A 24,853-nucleotide genomic window follows, 5' to 3' on the forward strand; every position below is an offset into this window, starting at 1 on the left:
CTTACAAATCTAATAGGAATGGTTGTGTGGATTGTAAACTGATGTTTGTAAATGCTTTGAAGAAGAAACTTGCTCTATCCTATCGTAATACATTGAAAATTAGTAGAGAAATTATTTGCAAGATTTTAATGAAATGTAAAGGTACATTTACACTAACATGGGGAAACTGACAGCTCTTATGTCTTATTTTTTTTTTCTTTTTATCCAAGCCACACTGACCAGCTGAAGGAAAGTATTACAGGAAAAGGCAAAACAGTCTTCATTTTCTTATTGCTGTGAAAACTGTGTTACACTATGTTCATGTCAGTGGCTGGGGGGACAGGAGCTTTATGATGGTTCAAGACTTTGAGAAGGTTTTTCCAACAAGCAGGTGACTCCATTTTTCCTGTAGAACTCAGCCTGCACATGGTTAATCCTTGCATAATTTCTGATCGACTGCTCTACAGGCTGGTTTATGTGTCTCCCATATTCTGAAGAGGACAAAACAGCAATGGGTCTTGCCAGTTCCTGTAAGAACATTATTTAGATTTTATATTCCTTAACATATAAACACACATTCAAAACAGTAGAGGAGCCACTGCTGTGACAAATATAGATTGCTAGATCTGGTGTAGCAGCTGATGACAAGTGGTCCTTCAGCCTAGACAGAACTGTATAATATGTGTTAGAGCAAGGCACATTTGTTTATCCGACAGACAATTACAGTCATTAGTCTATTGTCCAAAATTCCTGACTGAACTTTAACAATAGTGATAAAATATGAATGCATCCCTGAGATATGGATATCTCCACTGAGATGAAGATATGCTCTGAATGACTATATACTGATTACATGTACATACCCATATGTATATCCACACCGTAAACATGTGCAGATAATTTCCATGTCATTAGTTGCAGACCACATAAGAAATTAATTTAGTATGTTTTTTGGGGGCAGTAGCGAGGTTTTATTAGCACACAGTTGGGATGACCTGTACAATGCACTTGTGACTGTGATGCCTGTAATGCTCCCGGCCAGGCTATCTCTCTACACCTTCATGTATTCTGCCCACTTAACTTACTGCAAAAAATAAGTTAATGAAATCTGAGCGTGAAAAAATCAGTTCACTGACTCACCCGTGGTAAGCAGGAGGCTTTCCCTGGTGATTGTAGAGGACTAAGCCACTCATGTCTGTGCAATTAAAGGTCTCGTTTTAAAAAACAATCTTATGGTTATGACGCTAACCTTGTAAATGTGAACTGGCTGTAAATGTAGACTGGTGCAGCATTACCCTCCTGAATCACAGCAACCAGGAGGCTCTGGAGGCAAAAGAGACAGAAAACTTTCTTCCTTCCGGTAGCTACAGTGTGGATGGAACTTCAAATATATGAGAACTTGTATGTTTGTATGGGGTCTGGCACAGTCGGCCCCTAATCCTAGCTGGGGTCTGTAGGTGCTACTGTAATAATAGAGGGTGATACATAAAGATGGAACCTACAGCAGGGTTAAGGTGACAGCTCCTAATCTGTGTACAAATACTTGATAAATTTGGATCAAGCCTTAGCTACATTAAAACTTTGGTCTATGTACCACTGAAGCAGCTGTGCTCTGCTGGGACAATGCAGATCACGAAGGTCAGCGTCAAGCATTCTCTGTTGAGTCAATCCAACTACGGAGTGAATGTCCAGAGGAGATCAGGCAAAGCGGGAGTCTGACCTTTCCTGATATCTAGGAAACACTGCACAACATTCCTCTTCAAAAATGCTTTGCTGACATCATAACATTTCCAACAGTGACACCCCACTTGTACCCCTAAACTCTACCAAAATAAAAGGAAATTAATCTGGAGGAAATACAAAACACCCCCCAACCAGAGTCTTGACCCCAAAAAGAGAGATGAGCCAGCTCCTACATGAAGGCTACTAGGCACTTTGCTTTTGAGGTTAGGCAGAAGCTGCTCAGATACAGAAGAGACACTGGGAGAGTTCCCTGACCCACCCAGAATCCCATGATTCACAGGGAAATCAGAGGTAGTTCTCACAGATCTTAGAGCTTCTGAACTGAGCATTTGCTCTCCCATGCTGGTGTCTGGGCACCCCTCCTCCCAGGCAGTATTAACTCCTACAAGGATCTCTCCACTTGGACATCCTAAATGGTTTCAGCCTAGCTTTGCTCCACAAACTCTACTGTGCCCGGAGAATACAGAAAATATAGAGAGGGGAGACTGCTAGCTCAGGAAAATAGGGTGTGTGTGTCTTTGGGTATGTTTATACAGCAGTTGGGAGTGTGCATCCCTGCTCAGGCAGCTGGAAACATGCCAGCGCTGCTTGAGCTAGTGCATTAAAACTATCAGGGGACGCTGCGGCATGGGCAGCAACGCGGGGTAGCTACCACAGTAGAAGCCTGCCCGACCCCTTGAGTCTGCACTTGGGTGACTAGCCTGTGCTACTACCTGAACTGCACCATCCACACCTGTCTACCCAGTCTGATGGGCGTGACTTTACTCTTGCCCTGAATCTGGTTTAGGATACTTTGGGAGCCTAAGTCCCATTTACAGACACCATTGACCCACAAAACTCCTGCTTGGCTGTAGGTGCCTAAACTCATTCAGCATCTAAACTGTTGCCTCTGGGCACATGTCCTGCAGTCTCACTCTAGATGCCTGAGTGCTTTTCTACTGCCTGAGCATGCGTACTGCTTCCTTGAGATAGGTGTCCAAACACCTCTTTCCCACCTAAGCACCAGCTGAGTCACGAACTAGGAAGGATAGGCGTTCAGCTGCCTAAATCACATGTGGGGCCCCAATCAAAACTGCTGGGGGGGGGTGAAAGTGGAGAAGGACCTCCCTTATAATCTTTAGCCTAGGGTTCTCAGCCAGGATACAGAAAACCCCAGTTCAAGTTTTCTCTTCCCTCCCACTTCTGCCCCCTCCTGAGGGGAGAAGGGAGTTGAACAGTGAGCTGCCACATCTCAGGTGAGTGCTCTAACCACTAGGTTATAGTCATTCTAACATTCTCTGGCCCAATACATATTTAAGTATTCTGTTGTTTAATTAAAGTGGAACAATTTCCACAGGAGACAGTGAGGAAACCCTGTCTCAGCATGTCCCAGGGGTTAGAGCACTCACCTGAGAGGTAGCAGATCCATGTTTAAATCCTTACTCTTCAAGTGGAGGTGGGACTTGAAGTGGAGGTTTCCCATATCCCAGGTGAGTGCCCTATCTGCTAGGCTAGAGGTTATGTGTCCCTCCTGTCCCCCAGCTGTGTTGTTTCAGGCCCCACAAACAATTTAGGGAGCCAAGTGCCTATCTGCCCCTATTCATGGATTACTAGCAAAGCAAGGCACCCCTGTGGAGCCTGGACTTAGGCACCTATGTCAGAGAGGGGCAGGGTTTAGCATGCCCCCTCTCTGGTTGGTGTCGCCCATTGGCTCGCATAGGTGGCTCCCTGCCTAGTGTGCTGGCTTTGTGGATCACAGTCTAAGGTGCCTATTATAACAGTTCTTAGGGTACCCAGGACAGTTAGTCAACCTGTTATCTCCTGCCTCTGGTGTGAGGGAGTCTTGTTTCTGGTAATTGGCTGTTAGCTCCCTAGCACCATCAAGCCATTCAAGCACTCTCTTCTAGGCTATGCCAGCCCTGTCTTTGCCTTGCAGGTTAACAAAAGGTGCACCCCAACCCCTGAGTCACTTTGAATTGTTCACCTATGCTATCCTGCCCCTGGTACTGGCTATTCACAGAAATTCCAGATTCTCTGTACCCAAAGATGCAGTGTACCCCAATTTACCAGTTTCACCAGGGATGCTGGAAATAGGAGTACTGGGGGTGCAGCAGCACCTCCTGGCTTGAAGTGGTTTCCATCATATACAGGGCTTACAGTTTTGTTCAGTGGCTTTCAGCACCCCCCACTATAAAAATTATTCCAATTCCACTGGTTTCATATTAAACCACTGTTCCTCTAAACCACACAGCACTTGTAATAAAAAATGTAGTTTTATTTAAGAAAAAATAAAGATGTAACTAAATGGTGAAAGCAAGTGGTTACAACACAACACAAAACGAAAGCATAAAACACTAACCTGGGTCTACACTTTTCAATAGTTACGTCTACTGTATAACTAAGTTCAGTCCATTGCAGATCTGGCTGATTTCACAAGAACCAAAATCTAAATGTTCATGAAAGACCCCCACTCGTTAAGGGGTTTCCTCAGTGAATGGATCCAGAGTGCCTTTCCCTACACTCTGTTATTCTGAAACAATCTTTTGTCTTTATTCAGAGCCAGGGCAAGCTCCTGCTTCCTCTATTGTTCTTTTTCACCTTCAAGTGGTTCCAATCATTTGTGCTTGTCTCTTATGGTTTTCCATTGAGAGTTCTGGGATATGGCAAGGGCAGCCAAAAAAACCTGGTATTACCTGGCCAGCTGACTAGGGAGGGGTAACAACTCCCTCTTGTCTGAATGGGTCATCAGTGAGACACACTACCCCGATGACAAACCTTTACTCCAAGTCCTTAAAGCATACTTGTAATATAAATACATTATTCCTTAAATATTACTTGGTCAGATATTTCAAAAGGATTATGAAGCTTGACAGGTTACAAGATTTCTGTAGATATCCTAAGTTACTCTTTATAGATAAATATCCTATAAGACACATGTTTGCTGTAGTGAGTTTGTCAGGTCTGAGATAAGAGTGCTTTGCAAAGAACAGTGGGCCACATTGTCAAAAGGTCTCCGTCACATCTCTCTCTCCACATTAATTGTGTTGGAGCCTAGGCACCTAACTCCAGTGTTGTCAATATGAATGAAACCACTTTAATGTCAGCATATAAACCTTACCTCATCGTTAATGTTAAGACCTCGATTGTTTGCATGTTCTCTGTCACATCGGTGGAGTTTTTCATTGTAACCCATTGGCCTCTTAAAAATGGAGTCATATGTGGAAACAATCCCTGTCTTGGGATAAAGAAAAAAAATGATTAACTTAAGGTGGTGTTTAACAGTGTGAGTTAGAAAATAATGTAGTAGAACTACTAACTGGTGCATGTGCAGCACTAGATGCTGTGAGGAACATCAGTTATTAGCAACATTTGGGGCATCCTTTTGAAATAGTCTGAAGAATTGTTACAATTCTTTTGTGCATTTGGTTTGTCTGTGAAAAATGTGAAACTAAAACAACTTCCACGGTATATGAAAAGACATTGCCAGAGGATTTTTCAGAGAATTTCATATCACTGTTTCCCCCTTTGTAATTTATAGTAACCACATGGAAGCTTAAATCAGTTCCTTATTGAACTATTTTCCTTCAGCAAATGCACACACTTGATTAAAGAGACATTTTGACTGAAGAAAATGAAGAGAGAAAGGCAGCTTTGAAGTTCATTTTGAAAGAAATAGATATTGAAAGTAGCCTGTGAATCAGCCTTTATCTTCAAGTTAATGCATATTTTTGTGTAGCTCAGAAACATACGGCATGAGTAATCTCTGGTTCCAATAATATGGATAAATACACACTTGCCACCTCTCCCAGAAACATAAAAATGATTGTACTTAAAACATCTTTTCATATGAAGAACTCAGAGCTCTATTTAATGAGAGTCTCGAGTGAATCCCAGTCATGCATTGCCTGGTGTACTCAAGACTCACACTGATTGCAGCACTGGTTTTTTATATACAAGAAATGAAGCCTTGAGTCCTTGAAGGCCCAAGGTGCTAAGTAATGCACAATTAGCTACAGACACTAGAGATTTATTATTGTTTACAGATACTGAACTGTATGTTTCAGAAAAAAATGTTTGAGAGAGGAGAGGAAAAGACCTTTTGCAATATATTAATAATTACTGTACTTATGAAAATCATCAAAGGCTCAGCACTTTGACCAGAGAAGATCTCAACCTATCACACTGCTCTTGTGACACATGATCAAAAATCTGAAAAAGTGAAACTTTAAAAACTTCAACCCTCATTTTTGGCTCAGCAGTGATGTAGTTGTAATTAGGCTTGGAAGGATTAGATTTTTATAGGTAAATGCCAGTAAACATCGATTTCACTGTGTACATACAACCTGACCAAATAAATTCCATCAATAATAATTGAAATTTACAGATTGGCAAAGTAAGAAAAGTGCTGCTTGAGAACTTTACGGTTTGATTTAAGGATATTTACTTTGTATATTTTCATGTGTGTGGTTGACAATTTGTGGCTTTAATGGCTATAAAGTTTTAACTTTTTGAATATCAATGTGAATCATTAAATAATTATCTGACACCCGCCCCTCCAGTTTCCAACAAGTGTGAACATTTACATTTATAAATATAAAAAATGCTTAAACCCCATAATTTTGTGCAACTATGAACATTTACATAATTTAAAAAATTTAAAAGAAATTATTACCTATTAAACAAAATTCTGCCAGGCCTTATTGTACTTTAGAAAACTGAAGCATGTTCTGATTTTTATATGCTTTTTTTCTATTTTATAACTATTTCTCTGAAAATATTAAAGTCAGAACAGTACTAGATGGTTATAATGGTCCCATTGAAAGGAAACTTTTGGCACTGCCTTAACTATGGTGTCACTAGTGCACTCCTATAGAATCACAGAATATCAGAGTTGGAAGGGACCTCAGGAGGTCATCTAGTCCAGTGGTTCTCAAACTAGGGCTGCCGCTTGTTCAGGGAAAGCCCCTGGAGGGCCGGGCCGGTCTGTTTACCTGCCGCATCCACAGGTTCGGCCAATCACAGCTCCCACTCGCCACAGTTCGCCACTCCAGGCCAATGGGGGCTGCGGGAAACTGCGCGGGCAAAGGGATCTGCTAGCCACCCTTCCTGCAGCCCCCATTGGCCTGGAGCGGTGAACCATGGCGAGTGGAAGCTGTGATCAGCCGAACCTGCGGAAGCAGCAGGTAAACAAACTGGCCCACCTTCCCTGAACAAGCGGCGGCCCTAGTTTGAGAACCACTGATCTTGTCCAACCCCTTGCTCAAAGCAGGACCAATCCCCAACTAAATTATCCCAGCCAGGGCTTTGTCAAGCCTGACCTTAAAAACCTCTAAGGAAGGAGATTCCACCACCTCCCTAGGTAACCCATTCCAGTGCTTCACCACCCTCCTAGTGAAAAAGATTTTTTCCTAATATCCAACCTAAACCTCCCCCGCCGCAACTTGAGACCATTCTTCTTGTTCTGTCATCTGCCACCACTGAGAACAGTCTAAATCCATCCTCTTTGGAACCCCCTTTCAGGTAGTTGAAAGCAGCCATCAAATCCCCCCTCATTCTTCTCTTCTGCAGACTAAATAATCCCAGTTCCCTTAGCCTCTCCTCATAAATCATGTGCTCCAACCTCCTAATCATTTTTGTTGTCCTTTGCTGGACTCTTTCCAATCTTTCCACATCTTTCTTGTAGTGTGGGGCCCAAAACTGGACACAGTACTCCAGATGAGGACTCACCAATGCCAAATAGAGGGGAATGATCACATCCCTCGATCTGCTGGCAATGCTCCTACTTATACAGCCCAAAATGCTGTTAGCCTTCTTGGCAACAAGGGCACACTGCTGATTCATATCCAGCTTGGAGGAGAAGGTATTTGTAAGTATTTGTAGAGACTGGTAGGGGCAGTGTGCTGGAAGAGAAGCTGAGCCCTGGTTAGGGGACGGGGCTTCTCTGACTAGGGGTCCTATAAAGGTAGCCAGCCAGTCAGGCAGCAGCTAGGACACCTGCAGTGGCACAGGAGCCAGCAAACAGAGCTGTAAACAGGGGAGTTTGAGTGGGAATTCTGTTAGAGGAGAAGGTATTTGACTTAGGTGAGAAGGCGATGACCAATACAGAGGCAGCAGTGGTAGCGACCCAAGCAGTGGAAGACACAATGAAGATGACTGGATGTTGAAGCCGTGGCATGTATATGGTCCTGGAGGGGGTACCTGAAAAGAGTTTTGTCTGCATGAAGTGCCGCCTGATAGAGCTGATAGAAGAAAAGATCCGAGGATTGGAGATGCAGGGGGAAACTCTGGTTGAGTTTAGAAGGGGGTTTGAGCGGATGATGAAACAAAGGCATGAGGAGGCTGAAGGGAAAAGTTCAGACTTGCAGATGGAAGCAGGACCAAAGAATTCCAAGGGGAGACTGCTGGGTGAGGAAAGTGGACCGTAGAAGCATGTCACTAAGAGAACCAGGCAGAGGAAAAGATGGGCTAGTGAAGGAGAAATAGAGCTCAGGAACAAGTTTGTGGAGTTGGAAAATGAAGAAGGGGCACAGCAGGTGGTCACTGAAGGTGGAAGGGCAAGGAAGAAGAGAAGAGCAGCTAGTCTGAGGGGAAGAGTCAATGGAGATAACACCACCAAATATGAGCCCCAGGAGGATATGGGATGAGTCGCAGAGGATTGCAAGGGACAATAGGAATCAAGAGGATTTGCAGCCAGAGGGAACAGGGGATAGACCAGAGAATCGCACCATCACCAGGAAAAGGCAGGTCTACGTGAGTGGGGACTCCTTACTGAGAAGAATAGAAAGGCCTGTAACCAGAGCTGATCCAGAGAACAGAAGGGTTTGCTGTCTGCCGGTGGCTAAGATATGGGATGTGGAGCTGAGGCTGAAGAGGATCCTAACAGGAGCGGGAAAGAATCCACTGATTGCCCTTCATGTGGGAACAAATTATATGGCTAGATTCTCGCTGGAACTTATCAAGGGAGACTATGCAGGCTGGGGAAGATGCTAAGGAAATCGAGGCTCAGGTGATCTTCAGAGGGATTCTGCCTGTTCCTAGAGAAGGGCAACAAAGGTGTGACAAGATTATGATGATCAACAGATGGCTCAGGCAGTGGTGCTATAAGGAGGGCTTTGGGATGTATGGCCACTGGAAAGCATTAATGGACAGAGGACTGTTCTCTCCTTTTCTTTTTGCGAATACAGACTAACAGGACTGTTACTCTGAAAGCTGTTCTCTCGGGATGGACCTCACCTGAGTAGGAAGGGAAATAGACTTCTAGGATGGAGGCTGGCACAACTGATTAAGAGAGCTTTCAACTAGGAATTTGGGGGAGATGGTTGGGACATGTCCAGGTAATCTCCATGCCGGATTTTAACATTGAGAGGGAAGAAAATGAAGTAAGAAAGGATACAGCCATGCGTAGGAGAATGGACATAAGGAGGAAGGGTAGTTTAGATACCAGTCTAATAGGTGGTACTGGCAATAGAATGGTTTCAGAGTAGCAGCCATGTTAGTCTGTACCCGCAAAAAGAACAGGAGTACTTGTGGCACTTAGAGACTAACCAATTTATTAGAACATAAGCCTTCGTGATGCATAGAATGGAACATATAGTAAGATACACACACACATACAGATAAGTTAGAAGTTACCATACAGACTGAGAGGCTAATTAGTTAAGATGATCTATTATCAAGAGGAGAAAAAAACTTTTTGTAGTGATAATCAAGATGGCCCATTTAGACAGTTGACAAGAAGGTGTGAGGATGCTTAATTTAGTGAAATAGATTCAATATGTGTAATGACCCAGTCACTCCCAGTCTCTATTCAAACCCAAGTTAATGGTATCTAGTTTGCATATTAATTCAAGTTCAGCAGTTTCTCCTTGGAGTCTGTTTTTGAAGCTTTTCTGTTGCACAATTGCCTCCCTTAGATCTTTTACTGAGTGGTCACAGAGGTTGAAGTGTTCTGCTACTGGTTTTTGAATCATAACATTAAAAAAAACAGTAGAAGAACACTTCAACCTCCATGGCCACTCAGTAAAAGATCTAAGGGAGGCAACTGTGCAACAGAAAAGCTTCAAAAACAGACTCCAAAGAGAAACTGCTGAACTTGAATTAATATGCAAACTAGATACCATTAACTTGGGTTTGAATAGAGACTGGGAGTGGCTGGGTCATTACACATATTGAATCTATTTCCTTAAGTTAAGACACCTTCTTGTCAACTGTCTAAATGGGCAATCTTGATTATCACTACAAAAGTTTTTTTTTCTCCTGCTGATAATAGCTCATCTTAACTAATTAGCCTCTCACAGTTTGTATGGTTTCAGAGTAGCAGCCATGTTAGTCTGTATCCGAAAAAAGAAAAGGAGTACTTATGGCACCTTAGAGACTAAGAAATAAGGTGCCACAAGTACTCCTTTTCTTTTTACAGTTTTTATGGTAACTTCTAACATATATACACATACAGATAAATGTTCCATTCTATGCATCCGATGAAGTGAGCTGTAGCTCACAAAAGCTTATGCTCTAATAAATTTTTTAGTCTCTAAGGTGCCACAAGTACTCCTGTTCTTTTGGCAATAGAATGTCTCTTTACCCAATTAGGCACAATGTGAGCGAAGCCAAACAGCAAAAATTAAGATGTTTGTACACTAATGTGAGGAGCCTAGGCAACAAAATGGAGGAACTAGAGCTATTGATGTAGGAAGTGAAACCAGATATTCTAGGGATAACAGAAACATGGTGGAATAGTAGTCATGACTGGAGTACAGATATTGAAGGGTATGTGCTCTTTAGGAAAGACAGTCATAAAGGCAAAAGTGGTAGAGTAGCATTGTATATCAATGATGAGGTAGAAATAAGTGTAAAGAAATAAGAAGTGATGGAATGGATAAGACAGAGTCTGTCTGGGCAAAAATCACATTGGGGAAGAAAGCTACTAGAGCCTCCCCTGGGACAGCGCGTGAGATATGCTATAGACCGCCGGGATCCGATTTGGTTATGGATAGAGACCTCTTTAATGTTTTTAATGAAGTAAATACTAATGGGAATTGTGTGATCATGGGAGACTTTAACTTCCCAGATATAGACTGGAGGACAAGTGCTAGTAATAATAATAGGGCTCAGATTTTCCTGGATGCAATAGCTGATGGATTCCTTCACCAATTAGTTGCTGAACCAACAAGAGGGGATGCCATTTTAGATTTGGTTTTGGCAAGTAGTGAGGTCCTCATAGAAGAAATAGTTGTAGGGGACAACCTTGGTTCAAGCAATTATGAGCTAATTCAGTTCAAACTAAATGGAAGGATAAACAAAAATAGATCTGTGACTAGGGTGTTTGATTTCAAAAGGGCTAACTTTAAAAAATTAAGGAAATTAGTTAGGAAAGTGGATTGGAATGAAGAACTTGTGGATCTAAAGTTGGAGGAGGCCTGGAATTACTTCAAGTCAAGGTTGCAGAAACTATCAGAAGCCTGCATCCCAAGAAAGGGGAAAAATCTCATAGGCAGGAGTTGTAGACCAAGCTGGATGAGCAAGCATCTCAGAGAGGTGATTAAGAAAAAGCGGAACGCCTGCAAGGAGTAGAAGATGGGAGAGATCAGCAAGGAAAGCTACCTTATTGAGGTCAGAACTTGTAGGGATAAAGTGAGAAAGGCCAAAAGACATGTAGAGTTGGACCTTTGCAAAGGTAATTAAAACCAATAGTAAAAGGTTCTCGAGCCATATAAATAAGAAGAAAACAAAGAAAGAAGAAGTGGGACCGCTAAACACTGAGGATGGAGTGGAGGTTAAGGATAATTTAGACATGGCCCAATATCTAAACAAATACTTTGCCTCCGTCTTTAATGAGGCTAATGAGGAGCTTAGGGATAATGGTAGGATGACAAATGAGAATGACGATATGGAGGTAGATATTACCACATCCGAGGTAGCAGCCAAACTCAAACAGCTTAATGGGACTAAATCAGGGGGCCCCAAATAATCTTCATCCAAGAATATTAAAGGAACTGGCACATGAAATTGCAAACCTATTACCAAGAATTGTGAATGAATCTGTAAACTCAGGGGTTATACCGTATGACTGGAGAATTGCTAACATAGTTCCTTATTTTAAGAAATGGAAAAAAAGTGATCCGAGTAACTACAGGCCTGTTAGTTTGACATCTGCAGTATGCAAGGTCTTGGAAAAAAATTTGAAGGAGAAAATAGTTAAGGACATTGAGGTCAATGGTAATTGGGACAAAATACAGCATGGTTTTACAAAAGATAGATCATGCCAAACCAACCTGATCTCCTTTGAGAAGGTAACATATTTTTTAGACAAAGGACATGCAGTGGATCTAATTTACCTTGATTTCAGTAAGGCATTTGATATGGTTCCACATGGGGAATTATTAGCTAAACTGGAAAAGATGGAGATCAGTATGAAAATTGAAAGGTGGATAAGGAACTGGTTAAAGGAGAGACTACAAATGGTCATACTGAAAGGTGAACTGTCAGGCTGGAAGGAGGTTACTAGTGGAGTTCCTCAGAGATCGGTTTTGGGACCAATCCTATTTAATCTTTTTATTACTGACCTTGGCACAAAAAGTGGGAATGTGCTAATAAAGTTTGCAGATGACACAAAGCTGGCAGGTATTGCCAATACAGAGAGGGACCGGGATATCATACAGGAAGATCTGGATGACCTTGTAAACTGGAGTAATACTAATAGGATGAAATTTAATAGTGAAAAGTGCAAGGTCATGCATTTAGGGATTAATAACAAGAATTTTTTGTTATAAACTAGGGACGCATCACTTGGCAGTAACAGAGGACGAGAAAGACCTTGGAGTATTGGTTGATCACAGGATGACTATGAGCCACCAATGTGATATGGGTGTGAAAAAAGCTAATGCAGTCTTGGGATGCACCAGGCAAGGTATTTCCAGTAGAGATAAGGAGGTGTTAGTACAGTTATACAAGGCACTGGTGAGACCTCATCTGTGGAATATTTTGTGCAGTTCTGGTCTCCCATGTTTAAGAAGGATAAATTCAAACTGGATCAGGTACAGAGAAGAGCTACTAGGATGATCCGAGGAATGGAAAACCTGTCTTATGAAAGGAGACTCAAAGAGCTTGGCTTGTTTAGCCTTACCAAAAGAAGGCTGAGGGAAGATATGATTGCTCTCTATAAATATATCAGAGGATAAATACCAGGGAGGGAGAGGAATTATTTAAGCCCAGTACCAATGTGACACAAGAACAAATGAATATAAACTGGCCATCAGGAAGTTTAGACTTGAAATTAGACGAAGGTTTCTAACCATCAGAGGAGTGGAGTTCTGGAATACCTTCCAAGGGGACCAGTGGAGGCAAAAAACATATTTGGCTTCAAGACTAAGCTTCATAAGTTTATGGAGGGGATGGTATGATGGGATAGCCTAATTTTGGCAATTAATTGATCTTTGAATATTAGTGGTAAATATGCCCAATGGCCTGTGATGGGACACTAGATCGGGTGGGATCTGAGTTACTACAGAGAATTCTTTGGCTGGTGAGTCTTGCCCACATGCTCAGGGTTTAGCTGATCGCCATAATTGGGGTCAGGAAGGAATTTTCCTCCAGGGCAGATTGGCAGAGACCTTGGGGGGTTTCGCCTTCCTCTGCAGCATGGGGCACGGGTCATTTGCTGGAGGATTCTCTGAACCTTGAAGTCTTTAAATCATGATTTGAGGACTTCATAGTTCAGACATAGGTCGGTGGGTTGTTACAGGAGAGGGTGGGTGAGATTCTATGGCCTGCGTTGTGCAGGAGGTCAGACTAGACTATCATAATGGTCCCTTCTGACCTTAAAGTCTATGATTCTATGATTCTCATCCACTGTAAGCCCCGGGTCCATTTCTGCAGAACTGCTACCTAGCCACTCGGTCCCTAGTTTGTAGCAGTGCATGGGATTCTTCCGTCCTAAGTGCAGGACTCTGCACTTATCCTTGTTGAACTTCATCAGATTTCTTTTGTCCCAATCCTTTAATTTGTCTAGGTCCCTCTGTATCCTATCCCTATCCTCCAGAGTAGCTACCACTCCTCCCAGTGTAGTGTCATCTGCAAACTTGCTGAGGGTGCAATCCATCCCATCCTTCCAGATCATTAATGAAGATATTGATCAAAACCAGCCCCAGGACCGACCCCTGGGGCACTCCACTTGATACCAGCTGCCAACTAGACATGGAGCCACTGATCACTATCTGTTGAGTCCGATAATCTAGCCAGCTTTCTAGCCACCTTATAGTCCATTCATCCAGCCCATACTTCTTTAACTTGCTGGCAAGAATACTGTGGGAGACCATATCAAAACCTTTGCTAAAGTCAAGAAATAACACATCCACTGCTTTCCCCTCATCCACAGAGCCAGTTATCTCATCAAAGAAGGCAATTAGGTTAGTCAGGCCTGACTTGCCCTCGGTGAATCCATGCTGACTGTTCCTGATCACTTTTTCTCTCCTCAAAGTGCTTCGAAATGGATTCCATGAGGACCTGCCCAATGATTTTTCCAGGAACTGAGGTGAAGCTGACTGGCCTGTAGTTCCCTGGTTCCTCCTTCTTCCCTTTTTTAAAGATGGGCACTACATTAGCCTTTTTCCAGTCATTCGGGACCTCCCTGATCGCCATGAGTTTTCAAAGATAATATAATGGGGTTATTCAGTAAGGGAAATATGTTACTTGGTGTTCAAGAGGAGGGGCTGTTTTGTTTTTTAATCTATTCTCCCTTTCACTTCTCAGAGGCGATGAGCCTTGCAGAATTCTAGGTGGTGATTTGTCCTCTCCATTATTATACTTCACTATAGCTTTTCCTTTGCTCTCCATATTTTATTTAGAAGCCAAGTAAAGATCTACCTCATGCTGGTTAAAAAGAACTACTGCATTATTCACTGACTCTCTACATCAATGAAGAAAATTCAGCCTTTCTTGGATTTGAAGGTAGACAACCAGCCTATTATGTTTAACTGTAAATCTGTCCTAGATAAACTGTTTTGAGCAGTTCTGCCAGAATTATACCAATTACATTGCTGTGGTTACAGATCCTTGTTATCACCTGGCATGTCAAGTCCCACCTAGTTTTGCAATGTCTGGCTGGTTATTTTGTCTGCAGATACTTTACTGATATTAATGGTAGTCATTTCTATCAATTGCTAAATGCTAGAATAGTAGGCCTGTATTTTTAATAAACCAGTCAAAATGAATGAATCATGTAAAATGGACAAGCAATCCATGTCTCAGGTGAGCATTTCCTATGATCTGGCTTAATAAAATCAAGCACTTATAAATCACTTTGCAAACATTAATTAAAGTTCACAGCATGCCTAACAAATAGGCATGGGGTACTTTATAGATGGGGAAATGAAACACACACTGTTTACATGAATTTGCCCAAAACCAGAAAGGGAGTCATTGTCAAAAATGGGATTAAAATTAAGGATTTCCTGTCTTCCAGTCATGTTCTCAGGCCACTAGCCAGTGCATCTGTCTACCTCAATCTCTGAATTACATTTGTTTTTAACACTCTCTGTTGAAATAGTCAATAAGCTTACCCCAACAGTCAGTCAGCTTATTCCTCACAGTCACCCAATGCAAACCTCAAATTTGTCATGTCTTTTTAACTCATGGTCTAATAATTCCTTAGTTATGCAGACCCCTGGGTCACATCTATGCTTTTTTTCCAGGTCATTTCTCATGCTTATTCCCATGGTGCTATCCCAGATGAGAATCTATGAAATAGCTGTTAACACTTTTAGTTTTTATTTTATTTTTATATTATCAGAGTGGCATCTTGTAACACTCCCAGATTACCTGGTTTGTAAAAGTGACTTCATATTCTAAACAAAGCTCTGCCATATGGCAGCTGATCAACGTGAATTTGATATAGAATTTACAATGAGACTTTATCAGCCATTTTTGGAGCTGCAGCCTCACCTTGGCTTAATGTTGTTGTTCTCCCTTTCTTTCTTTAATCTTTTCAGCACAGCATTAACTATTCTCATTCACAATGCTCATTTGGCTCTGGCACTACAGTGCCTTTCCTGGGTAACTCTGAAACCTGCAGATGAAAATGAGCAATGTCAATGCGGATTATTTTAACAAAACCATCCAACCAATGTGGCAAGAGGATGGGCTGTGGTGATCTTTGTCAAATGCATTAGATAAGTGAATTGTAACATTTTGGATTGAAATGAGCAATTCATTTCACACACATGATTAAGCCACACTCAGACCATTGCAGCACTACTGACCTATGCTGAATGTGAACCAGGAACAGACGTGAAAGGTTCTATATCCTGTTACTTAGCTGTGAGCAGGTAGTACTTTTATCCTACTTCATATAAAATCTTCACAGTCAAACTTACCCCCTACCTAGATTTTTGTCTTTGTTGGTGACTCCAGTAATAATAGATCATAAATCTCAGCCTAAGATTTCTCCTCAGTCTTGGCTGCTCCTAGAGTTTCCTACAGCACCTTGATAACTCTGCTTCTCCTTCTTGCTGAAAGTTAAGCCTCACCTGTCCTAATGAGTAAGCAGTATTTACTCAGCAGCTTTATGCAGTATTTTAATTCCTGCTAAGAGAGAGAGTTAACATAAGAGTCCTAAATCCCTTTGCTGGGTAATAGATTTGGCCACCTCATCTTCAAACTCTTAGGCACCTACAAAATCACTGAGATTCACAAAGTTGGAGTTAAGCACTCAGGCTTCCTATACAACAAATGGAGGCAGACAGGTACCGAAGAATGGATTCACAAAAAGCCAGCATGCCAGACGGCTTCCTGCCTAAACTAGCCAATGGGAAATGCCAAGGAGAAGGGCACGTGCTAAACGCTACCCCTCTCAGGCAGGTCAGTGCCTAAGGCTATGTCTACACTTAAAACACTGCATCGACTTAGCTGCAGCTGGGCTGCATTATAAACTTCAGTGTAGACATGATAGTGATGGGAAGTGTTTTCCTGTTTGCTTTAGTTAATCCATGAGAGGTGGTAGCTAAGTTGACAAGAATTCTTCCATTGACCTAGCCATCTACATGGGGATTTAGGTTGTCTTAACTACGTCGCTCAGGGGGTGTGAAAAATTCATACCACTGCACCGTGTAGCTGTATCAGTCTAATTTTCTAGTGTAGACCAGCCCACCGGTTGGAATGGAGGGAGGCACTCATCTCTGCTTGGGATTCTCAGCTATGAACCCTCTCCTGGAGTCAGATGCCTCTTGCAAGAAGCTTGTGGAGGGGGAGGCCTCCATAACTTCCAGTACAGTGGTTAGGGGACTCATGTGGGATATGGGAGACCCCCAGTTCAAGTCCTACTGCCTGAGGGGGAAAAGAGCTTTTAACAGGAATCTCCCACTTCTCAAGTGAGTGCCCTAACTGACAGAGTTTAGGTGCCTACAGGTTTGATGGCAGCTGAGTGGGGTGTTTTGTGAATACCATTGGTGCCTAAATCTGGGCCTACGTCTCTTTGTGAATCTAACCTATAGTAGTAAAGTTAACCATGTGCATGAATGTTTGTAGAATCAGAGCCCTACTGATGTTGAACTATTTTCCACTTCTGAACCAATATGGAAGCTATTTTCTATTTCAATCTCTGACAGCACAGACTTCTCAGCAGAAATTGGACACCTAATCTGTGCCAAATATAGATAGCACTGAGATATTTTTCAATAAAATCACTATCTGAAGTATGTTTAGAGATTTAAACAGAGGACAAAATTCTGTTTGTCAATTCAATATGTTTTGTTGAAATTCACTCCAACTCCTTTCTGTATCACTTTTCCCATCTAGAAAATGTGGGTAATACCTTTCCTCCTCCAGTAGTGTTGTCAAAATTAATTACACTCCACAAAGAACTTTGAAAATGAAAAGTGCTATGTAAGTGTTAAAGTGGACTTTCCAGCATAAGGCAAAAGTGTGACAGTCTCATGTGGTTGATTTGTGTGCCTTTAAAATATTGGCATCAAATTTCAGACGGTTGTGTTGTCATCATGTCTATTGTGACTCAGACCAACCCACCCAATTTTATTAAATGCAAATACATGGTCCCAGATTGAATTAGTCTGCATAAAAGACTGCCAAAAAGCTGAACTTCTTATACACACCCTTTATTAATTTCGCTAGGGCTCAGTAAATTCCCATTTAACTACTTTTTTTCTCTAGGCTGTAAATTATACTCTGAGGAGCAAACAAGATTTTCCAGATGCTGAACATCCTTGTTGATATTAATTGCTTTACTTCGGAGGAATGATGAGTGCTGACCACTCAGGGGCCCAGGCTCTGCAAATTAAAGATTTAAGGGTGGGGAGGGAAAGCCAAGAATGGATTTTCCTCTCCAGGTGAAATGTACAAACATCTACTTACTTCCTTGCACATCCGTGCGTGTGATGTTTCTCCTGCCCCCGGCAGCCTCTTCGCTTTCACTCCCATGCGCCCTCCTTTCTTTTTCCTCCTCTTTTCATTCCCTCTCCCCCAGCCCCGCTCCATGCTGTCCTCTCCGCGCCCTGCCCCGCTCTCCTCCCCCTCACCTTGAACTCCTGGTGGAAGTAGCTGTGCTCCGGAGGGTCCCTGCGGCCGGGCGGGATGTAGCTGAAGGCGGACAGGGCGCAGAGCGGCAGCTGGTGTTTCCCGCTTGCCTGCTCAGCTGCTTTCTCCTCCCGCTGCCCGTCTGGTTCCGTCGCCTCCTGGGTGCGCGGCATCCCGCGGCCAGAGCCCAGCCCGCCTGGGGCACGGAGCAGGGAGGCCCCGCTGTTGCTGGTCCCGTGGTTACTAGGAAACACACTGAGTATCCAATTGTGAGGCCACACAAAGGGAGCGGGAAATGAGAGGCGCCGTGCGCCACATAACAAGCTGTAGGCGTGTTGGCACCAAAGGCAGGTAAGTTGTGCCCTGCAAAGCGCTCGCAGGGTGGGCGAAGTTTCCCCCCATGTGTTCATTTGTCCCTCTACAGCCCAGGTGGCTCCATAGCAGGACGCCCCCTTCTGGCTCCCGGCCTAGGTGTATTTTTGACAGGGTTTCATCCTTTCAGGTAATGTGCTGAAATAGCTCCCGCATGCTCAGATATTGGAAGGACATGGAAAGAGCCCCTGTGTCTCAAGCTCGCCTGTCAGGTGGCTCCCAGTCCCCCTACTCTGGGTTTGGACTGTGCTGTGCGGCTCCCACTTTCCACTTCACCGATTCTGTATTTGGCCAGAGGCTCGCTGTGGGGAGGCGGTTTGCTAGCGTGGTAGTTCTGTGCAGGGATCTGTGGTGCAGGCTTGTTGGTTTTTAATTGTTCTCCCCAGTGACTGGTGCATTGGGGTGCGGTTGCTGGTCTTGGCCCTAGAGTTCAGTTGTTGCACTGCTCAGGAGGTCAATGTTTCTGATTCTGAGGAGGAGTGAGATATAGGAGTGGATCATGCTTTTATTTGGATTTAATGTTTCCTAGGGGAGACTGAGCATCTGTAGCTTTGGCTGAGATGGTACCAATCATTTCTTTTCTTTCTGTGTATGTACGTGGGGGGATAGCTGGGGGGAAGGACAGCTCAGTGGTTTGGGCATTGGCCTGCTAAACCCCATGTTGTGAGTTCAATCCTTGAGGGGGCCATTTAGGGTTCTGGGGCAAAAAAAAAAAATTGGGGACTGGTCCTGCTTTGAGCAGGGGGTTGGACTAGATGATCTCCTGAGGTCCCTTCCAACTCTGATATTCTATGTGACCTTGAATAATGGACGCTCCTGCATCTTCCCCTGCGTGTTCCTCAGTGACTGATCCCCCTCTCTGAGGAAGTCTGCAATGTATTTGGGCCGTATCAGTTAGAGCACACAGCCAGAGCAGTAGAATAGGTCCTTAAAAGGTCATAAAGTTTCATTTACACCCATGTTTAAATCCCCTTTACCCTGCGAGAGCAAAGTGTCCTATTAGATATGAGAATTGGGCCTAACTTCATTGCTTTCTAACTTGTGTTCGATTCTCCTCACTCAAATTGGGCACCCAAAAAATTAACTTCTGACTTAGTAGCAGTTTACAACCACTTCACATTCATTTTGTAGAGAGATAAATTTAATAATTTTATTAAGATAATGTTGAAGTAAAAAGAAAACGGTAGAGAGTTTAGGCCTAGAAGTTTTTGGTTATCAGGGAATAAGGGACAGATTATCAAGGGGTGCGAAATTCGGTTTAGTGGCATAAGGAATACATAATCTGCAATCTCCCCGATTGGGGGTAAAAGTTTAATGGGTCAAAGTACAGACATTGAGATATGGGGATATGTTGTCCATATAATGGCTATGTTCAGGTGTGGAGTATAATGAGCGGTTATGATGATGAGATGGATCTACCCTCATTTGGTGGGATTTAATGTTCAATGAGTTTATGGTCACAGTTCATATGGTCCAATGGAAAAAGTCTCTCAGTCCTTTCCCATAGTTGATGCACAATATCGTACCGGCTTACACCTCCTGGTACTGTCGGTGGCCGGTGATGGGTTTGATGTAGATGTCCCTGGACCATCGGATGGTGTCCGAGACCATGAGGTGCCACATGAGCCGTGAGTAGCATCAACCGATCCCACAGGTCCGCAGCACATGCTCGTTGCAGGGGTCCCAAGCGCCCAGGGCTCCGATGATCAGGGCATCCATCTGCACCTCGTAGCCCTTCGCTCTCAGGGTGTCGGCCAGGGGGGCGTAAAGGGGCAAGGCAATGGAGAATATGACCCCATAGAACAAAGTGGCAGATTGATCTGACAAGTAGTTTTATCTTCCAAGGACTCTGCTGTTGTGATTTTTACTTTTTAAAATATTCTTATCTGTGAGCTCCCTTTCTGACAAGATACAAATCATTATAACTCTGTTCGGTAGCGTACAACATCAAGGACACAATTCAGCAGAAGAGTTCATCAGTAAAGTCCCTAGAGAGGAACTTGTTAAGCAAATGGTAGCATTAGAAGCGCAGAAAAGAACAGGAAGACTGACACATGGCATTTAGAGACATGATGAGCACTGATGAGAATCATAAGAACTCTGATCTCGCTACCAGAAGTAAACTGAGCTGACATAAAGTAGTAGTAGTAGTCGTCGTGGCACTGATGGCGGACAGCTAGCCTGCTTGTCAGATTAGCAATTCAACATTGGTAGGAATCATGTCCTTGATTTCTGGCCTCAGTATCTATCAGATGTCCAGATACTCTTGGTACTCAGCCAAGCCCTGCATTAGAGAAGACTTCCTAGCAAATGCTGCAACTGGTCATTCAGGTGAAGAGCTGGGAAGACTCTGACTAGTTTTTGAAGGTGACTTTTCCTTCCTGCCAGCATAACCTCTATCTTACTCAGTTTAAACTTGAGCCAGTTGTTTCACAGAGGTGCATATTTCCTCTAGACCATTGGGCAGCTGGGTGATGGCAGAATGTATGTGCCCCAAAAAAGAAGGAAACAGTAGAGAAGCTCTAGATGAGATGGGAACAGTAGAGTATCAGCAGTAGGGTTGAACAAATGTTTTATAGGAAATTTGACAAATTTCACCTCTGTTCTGTTCATCAGTTATCCACAAACCATTTTTAGAATGTTCTGGAATGTATTTCTTGTTCCAAGGGATTCCATGAATAACTTCTATGATTGATTCTTGGTGTGTAGATTCAAGTTTGTGTTTAGTCAGCATCTGAACCTTTTTGTTACTTTGGACTGCTTGCTGTTTGTGTTCCCTGACTTAGATGAGCATAACTCTGCCCCACAAACCTACTTCACAGACAATCATGTTCACAGGCTGAAATATGGGGCTTGGGAATCATTCAAAAAAAAAATTTCCCACAAAACAAAACTTCTAAAAACTATTTGTTCAGTGTCAATTAAAATGTTAATTTTGATAAAACTGAAATGGTCTCTTTTGATTTCCCCATTTAAAAACATTTTATTTGTATTTAATTTGATGTTTTAAAAATAGGGCCTAATACTTTATTTTATATTACATTCTAATTTAAAAATAACTTGGTGACTGGTATTCTACTTGGCAGAATTCTAATTGATTTGGCAACTGGTACTTGGTTTGCTCAATTGGTATTCTAACTTGCTATTTGTAATGGGTATTCTGTTTGGTAATTTGTATTGTAAATGGCCCAATAATATAAAATAAATTTCAAAACAACATTTTGAAAACAAAATCAAAATGTTCCATTCAATAAGGTCAGCCTTACTGGGATGCTTCATTTTGATTTTTTTTTTAATGAAATGTTATTGAAATTCATGCAGGACATTTTCATTTTGACTAATTGACATATTGTAATAGAAAAATGTTCCCTTGGTAATATTTTTGACCAGGTCTAGTCACGAACTGTTTTTGTCAGATTTTATCCTACAGCATGTGCAGTTGCTGATTGATTAAAATATTCTTCCACCACATTTCTACCCATCACAGGTTGCTGCTCCCCTTCCCCCTTAACTTCCACCCCCAATTAAGCATTTTAAAAAACTTAGGAAACTAACATACAAAAACTTGATTGTGAATCTGTCAGGGTTGCTATACACACACCATATGTGACAAACCCACAAATGCAAGGAAATAAAAAGTGAAGCCTCCTAGCAGTATATACTATCTTCACCCCACAACCACATCCCTTACCATTACCACAACTACTGGGCACCACCACTCATTGGCACACAACCATCCAAACTTCCCCAAACAACACAACCACCTACTACACCAAATATCTGCAACAACTAGGATCAGGAAAAGTGTGGTGAGTTTAGGTTGTGCTGTATGATAGTGGTGGGAAAGGTAAGGTCTGTGCTTGTGAGTGGTGGAATACAATTATGCACTGTTTTCATTGCCTTGTTTTGGGGGGTTTGTGTCAGGTATGCTGTGAGTGCAGCAACATGTAACTGCTCCACCACAATACATGGTTTTTTGGTGCATTAATTCTTTGTTTGCTTAAAACTCTCTTTCTGTGAACGTTCCTGCTAGTATATTCATTTGCTGTAATATCTGCAGAAAGCAAACACACACCAAGCAGACACAAATTACATTTTTATTTTGGCAAACATTTATGGGAAAACCTGGAAGTACTGACCCAGTTCTAGTCATCAACGTATTATTGAAATATGAGCCCATAACACATCACTGTGTCATCTAGGGGTGTAACATAAATTGCTTAAGGCCAGATTATGCCTGGCTTCATGTGCACTGATGGAGCCAAGGATGAGGTGTGGCAGAGAGAATGTAAGATCATGGTTGGCTCACCCCCAACTGACTGGCCATTGGAACCGATCAGCTTCAGGAGGGGTACTTAACTGCACCTAAAAAGTGAGTAGTGGCAGCTTCAGCATGCCTAGGAAGTTTGGGAAGCAGGGTGCCTCTGCACAACCCCTTCCAGTGCATTTTACCGACATTAGCCCTTCAGTGAATCTGAACTGTATCCACTCAGCACCAGAACCTCATGCTGTGAGAAACTAAGTCACATCTAGCATGGCCTCGTGGGTCACCAAGAACAAGCAGAGAGTAGGAATGGAAACTCCTCCTCCTGCCAAGAATTTGGGCCTCCATGGCAGCTCTACCGGCAATCAGGGCCTCTATAAGTAACTCTGACCCTTGCCATTCCTAGATGGCAAAAGTCAATGGAGTGTACCTGAGATGCCTATTGATTGACTGTCATGTTCTTTTTTCAGGAGGGGACTCTATCACCCACCTTAAAATATGCAATGGCTCAAGTCACACTTGTGACACTGGTAGACCAGGTGCTAGCTCATTCCAAAGCCCCAGCCTCATTGAATACTTACAAATGCATTGCTGGAAGCCAGGCTAATTTACTTGTGATTGTTAAATGTATAAGAGTGTACCTGGTGTTTACACTTCATGAAAACTAACGGGATGTTGTTACATGCATTGTTTTCACGTATCTGTATCCTGTTATAATGTAATAGCAAACAACTACATTGCAAATACCCCTGTAACTAAATAACCCATCAAACGTGGAAGAAGCCTGTGTAATGCAAATGAAGAACTTAACAGTGAAGTGCTATATCTTGTGCATTTGAAGCCAAGTGGTCATAGTGTGTGCAGATCAGAGATCAAAGAACCTAAATGCACTCCTCTCTTTCCACCAATCAAAGAAAGAGCCTACAAAAGTGGTGACCCTGTCAGCTTTTTTTCTGTGAGAAGAATCTGGAACTATGGACTAAGGGAAAGATCCTTCATTGCTGGACTGTTTGGATTCTAACAGGGCAGAATAACTGAATGAGAAGACAGGGATTCCTAATGTTATTCTGGGTAGCCCTGAGAAACTTTTGGGAAACTGGCAGATTACTACATCTCTGCTACCATTTGAAATTACAGACTGTGACTCACCTGTGTATATATTTTACCTGCTTTAACCTCTATAACTCTCATTCCTCTTTCTTAGCCAATAAACCTTTAGTTGGTTTACTGGAGAATTGGCTACCAGTGTTGTCTTTGTGAGATCTAGGATGCAAATTGACCTAGGTGCTTAGCTGGTCTCTTGGGACTGGGAGAAACCTGGAATATTCGTGGTTTTTGTGTAAGTGACCACTTATCACATGGTCCTGCTTGCCTGGGTGGCAAGATAGACTGGAGTGTCTAAGGGGACTGCCTGTGACTCCATTATAAGACTATTGTAGTACTTTTGGAGTTCACATTTGGTACGGGTTGGTGAAATCTAATAATGGAACTTACAACCAGTTTGGGGTGTCTGCCCTGCTTTTGACAGTCTGCCCTGAGGTTGGCACTAATGGTCGTGAGCCACTCCAGACAGTGTGACAATACTAAAAACACCAGTGCTAGAGACTTCTCAAATTCCTATCTACGACCGCAGTATCTAAACATCCCTTTTTCAGGCAGCTACTCAAGATGTCAGCAAAAAAGTTGTCCAAAACCACGTGTCAGCTGCCAGTCTTCCAGATCCTTCTGGAGGAAAAGTTTCTATTGCTCCAGTAATAACATGAGAAACTTTGACATTAACAAAATATGTGGACTTTGGACTCACTATGTTATTTATCATTTAACATGACACAATAATTAATTACTTAATGTTTACAAAGTACTTTGAAGATAAAAAGGCAGTTTTCAGATTTGTGAAAACATTTTTTCTAATGTTCTCTCAAATAATTTTAGAGACAAGGTGGAAGGGCAGCTTTTTACTGTGAAAATTTACTGGGCTATTTAAGGTTTAGG

At 42.6% G+C, this 24,853-nt stretch overlaps 1 protein-coding gene and 1 long non-coding RNA gene across 5 annotated transcripts in view; one reads left to right on the top strand and one right to left on the bottom strand.

Moving 5' to 3' along the window:
- Window positions 1–124: 124 nt before the first annotated feature.
- On the bottom strand, window positions 125–18,556 carry CFAP90 (cilia and flagella associated protein 90). Of its 3 annotated transcripts, XM_084619404.1 has the most exons (4): window positions 18,228–18,556; window positions 4,820–4,936; window positions 1,229–1,302; window positions 313–507 (listed from the first exon to the last, which is right to left on the bottom strand). In XM_084619404.1, the coding sequence occupies exons 1-4, from the start codon at window positions 18,396–18,398 to the stop codon at window positions 453–455; spliced, it is 417 nt and encodes a 138-aa protein (XP_084475530.1). In that variant the 5' UTR covers window positions 18,399–18,556; the 3' UTR covers window positions 313–452. The 3 variants fall into 3 exon arrangements, with proteins under 3 accessions (XP_084475528.1, XP_084475529.1, XP_084475530.1); XM_084619402.1 differs by lacking the exon at window positions 1,229–1,302 and having other exon boundaries at window positions 125–507; window positions 18,228–18,527; XM_084619403.1 differs by lacking the exons at window positions 1,229–1,302; window positions 18,228–18,556 and adding an exon at window positions 18,064–18,190 and having other exon boundaries at window positions 125–507.
- LOC311515907 overlaps window positions 18,443–24,853 on the top strand; it is a 112,934-nt gene continuing 106,523 nt past the window's right edge. Inside the window, exon 1 of one of the 2 annotated variants that reach the window (XR_014710255.1) lies at window positions 18,443–18,576. This is a non-coding gene — a long non-coding RNA (uncharacterized lncRNA). The remainder of the gene's footprint in view (window positions 18,577–24,853) is intronic. The other variant, XR_014710256.1, reaches the window with a different exon arrangement.

Source organism: Lepidochelys olivacea, assembly GCF_965140295.1.
Source record: "Lepidochelys olivacea isolate rLepOli2 genome assembly, chromosome: 2".
Lineage (NCBI taxonomy): Eukaryota > Metazoa > Chordata > Testudines > Cheloniidae > Lepidochelys > Lepidochelys olivacea.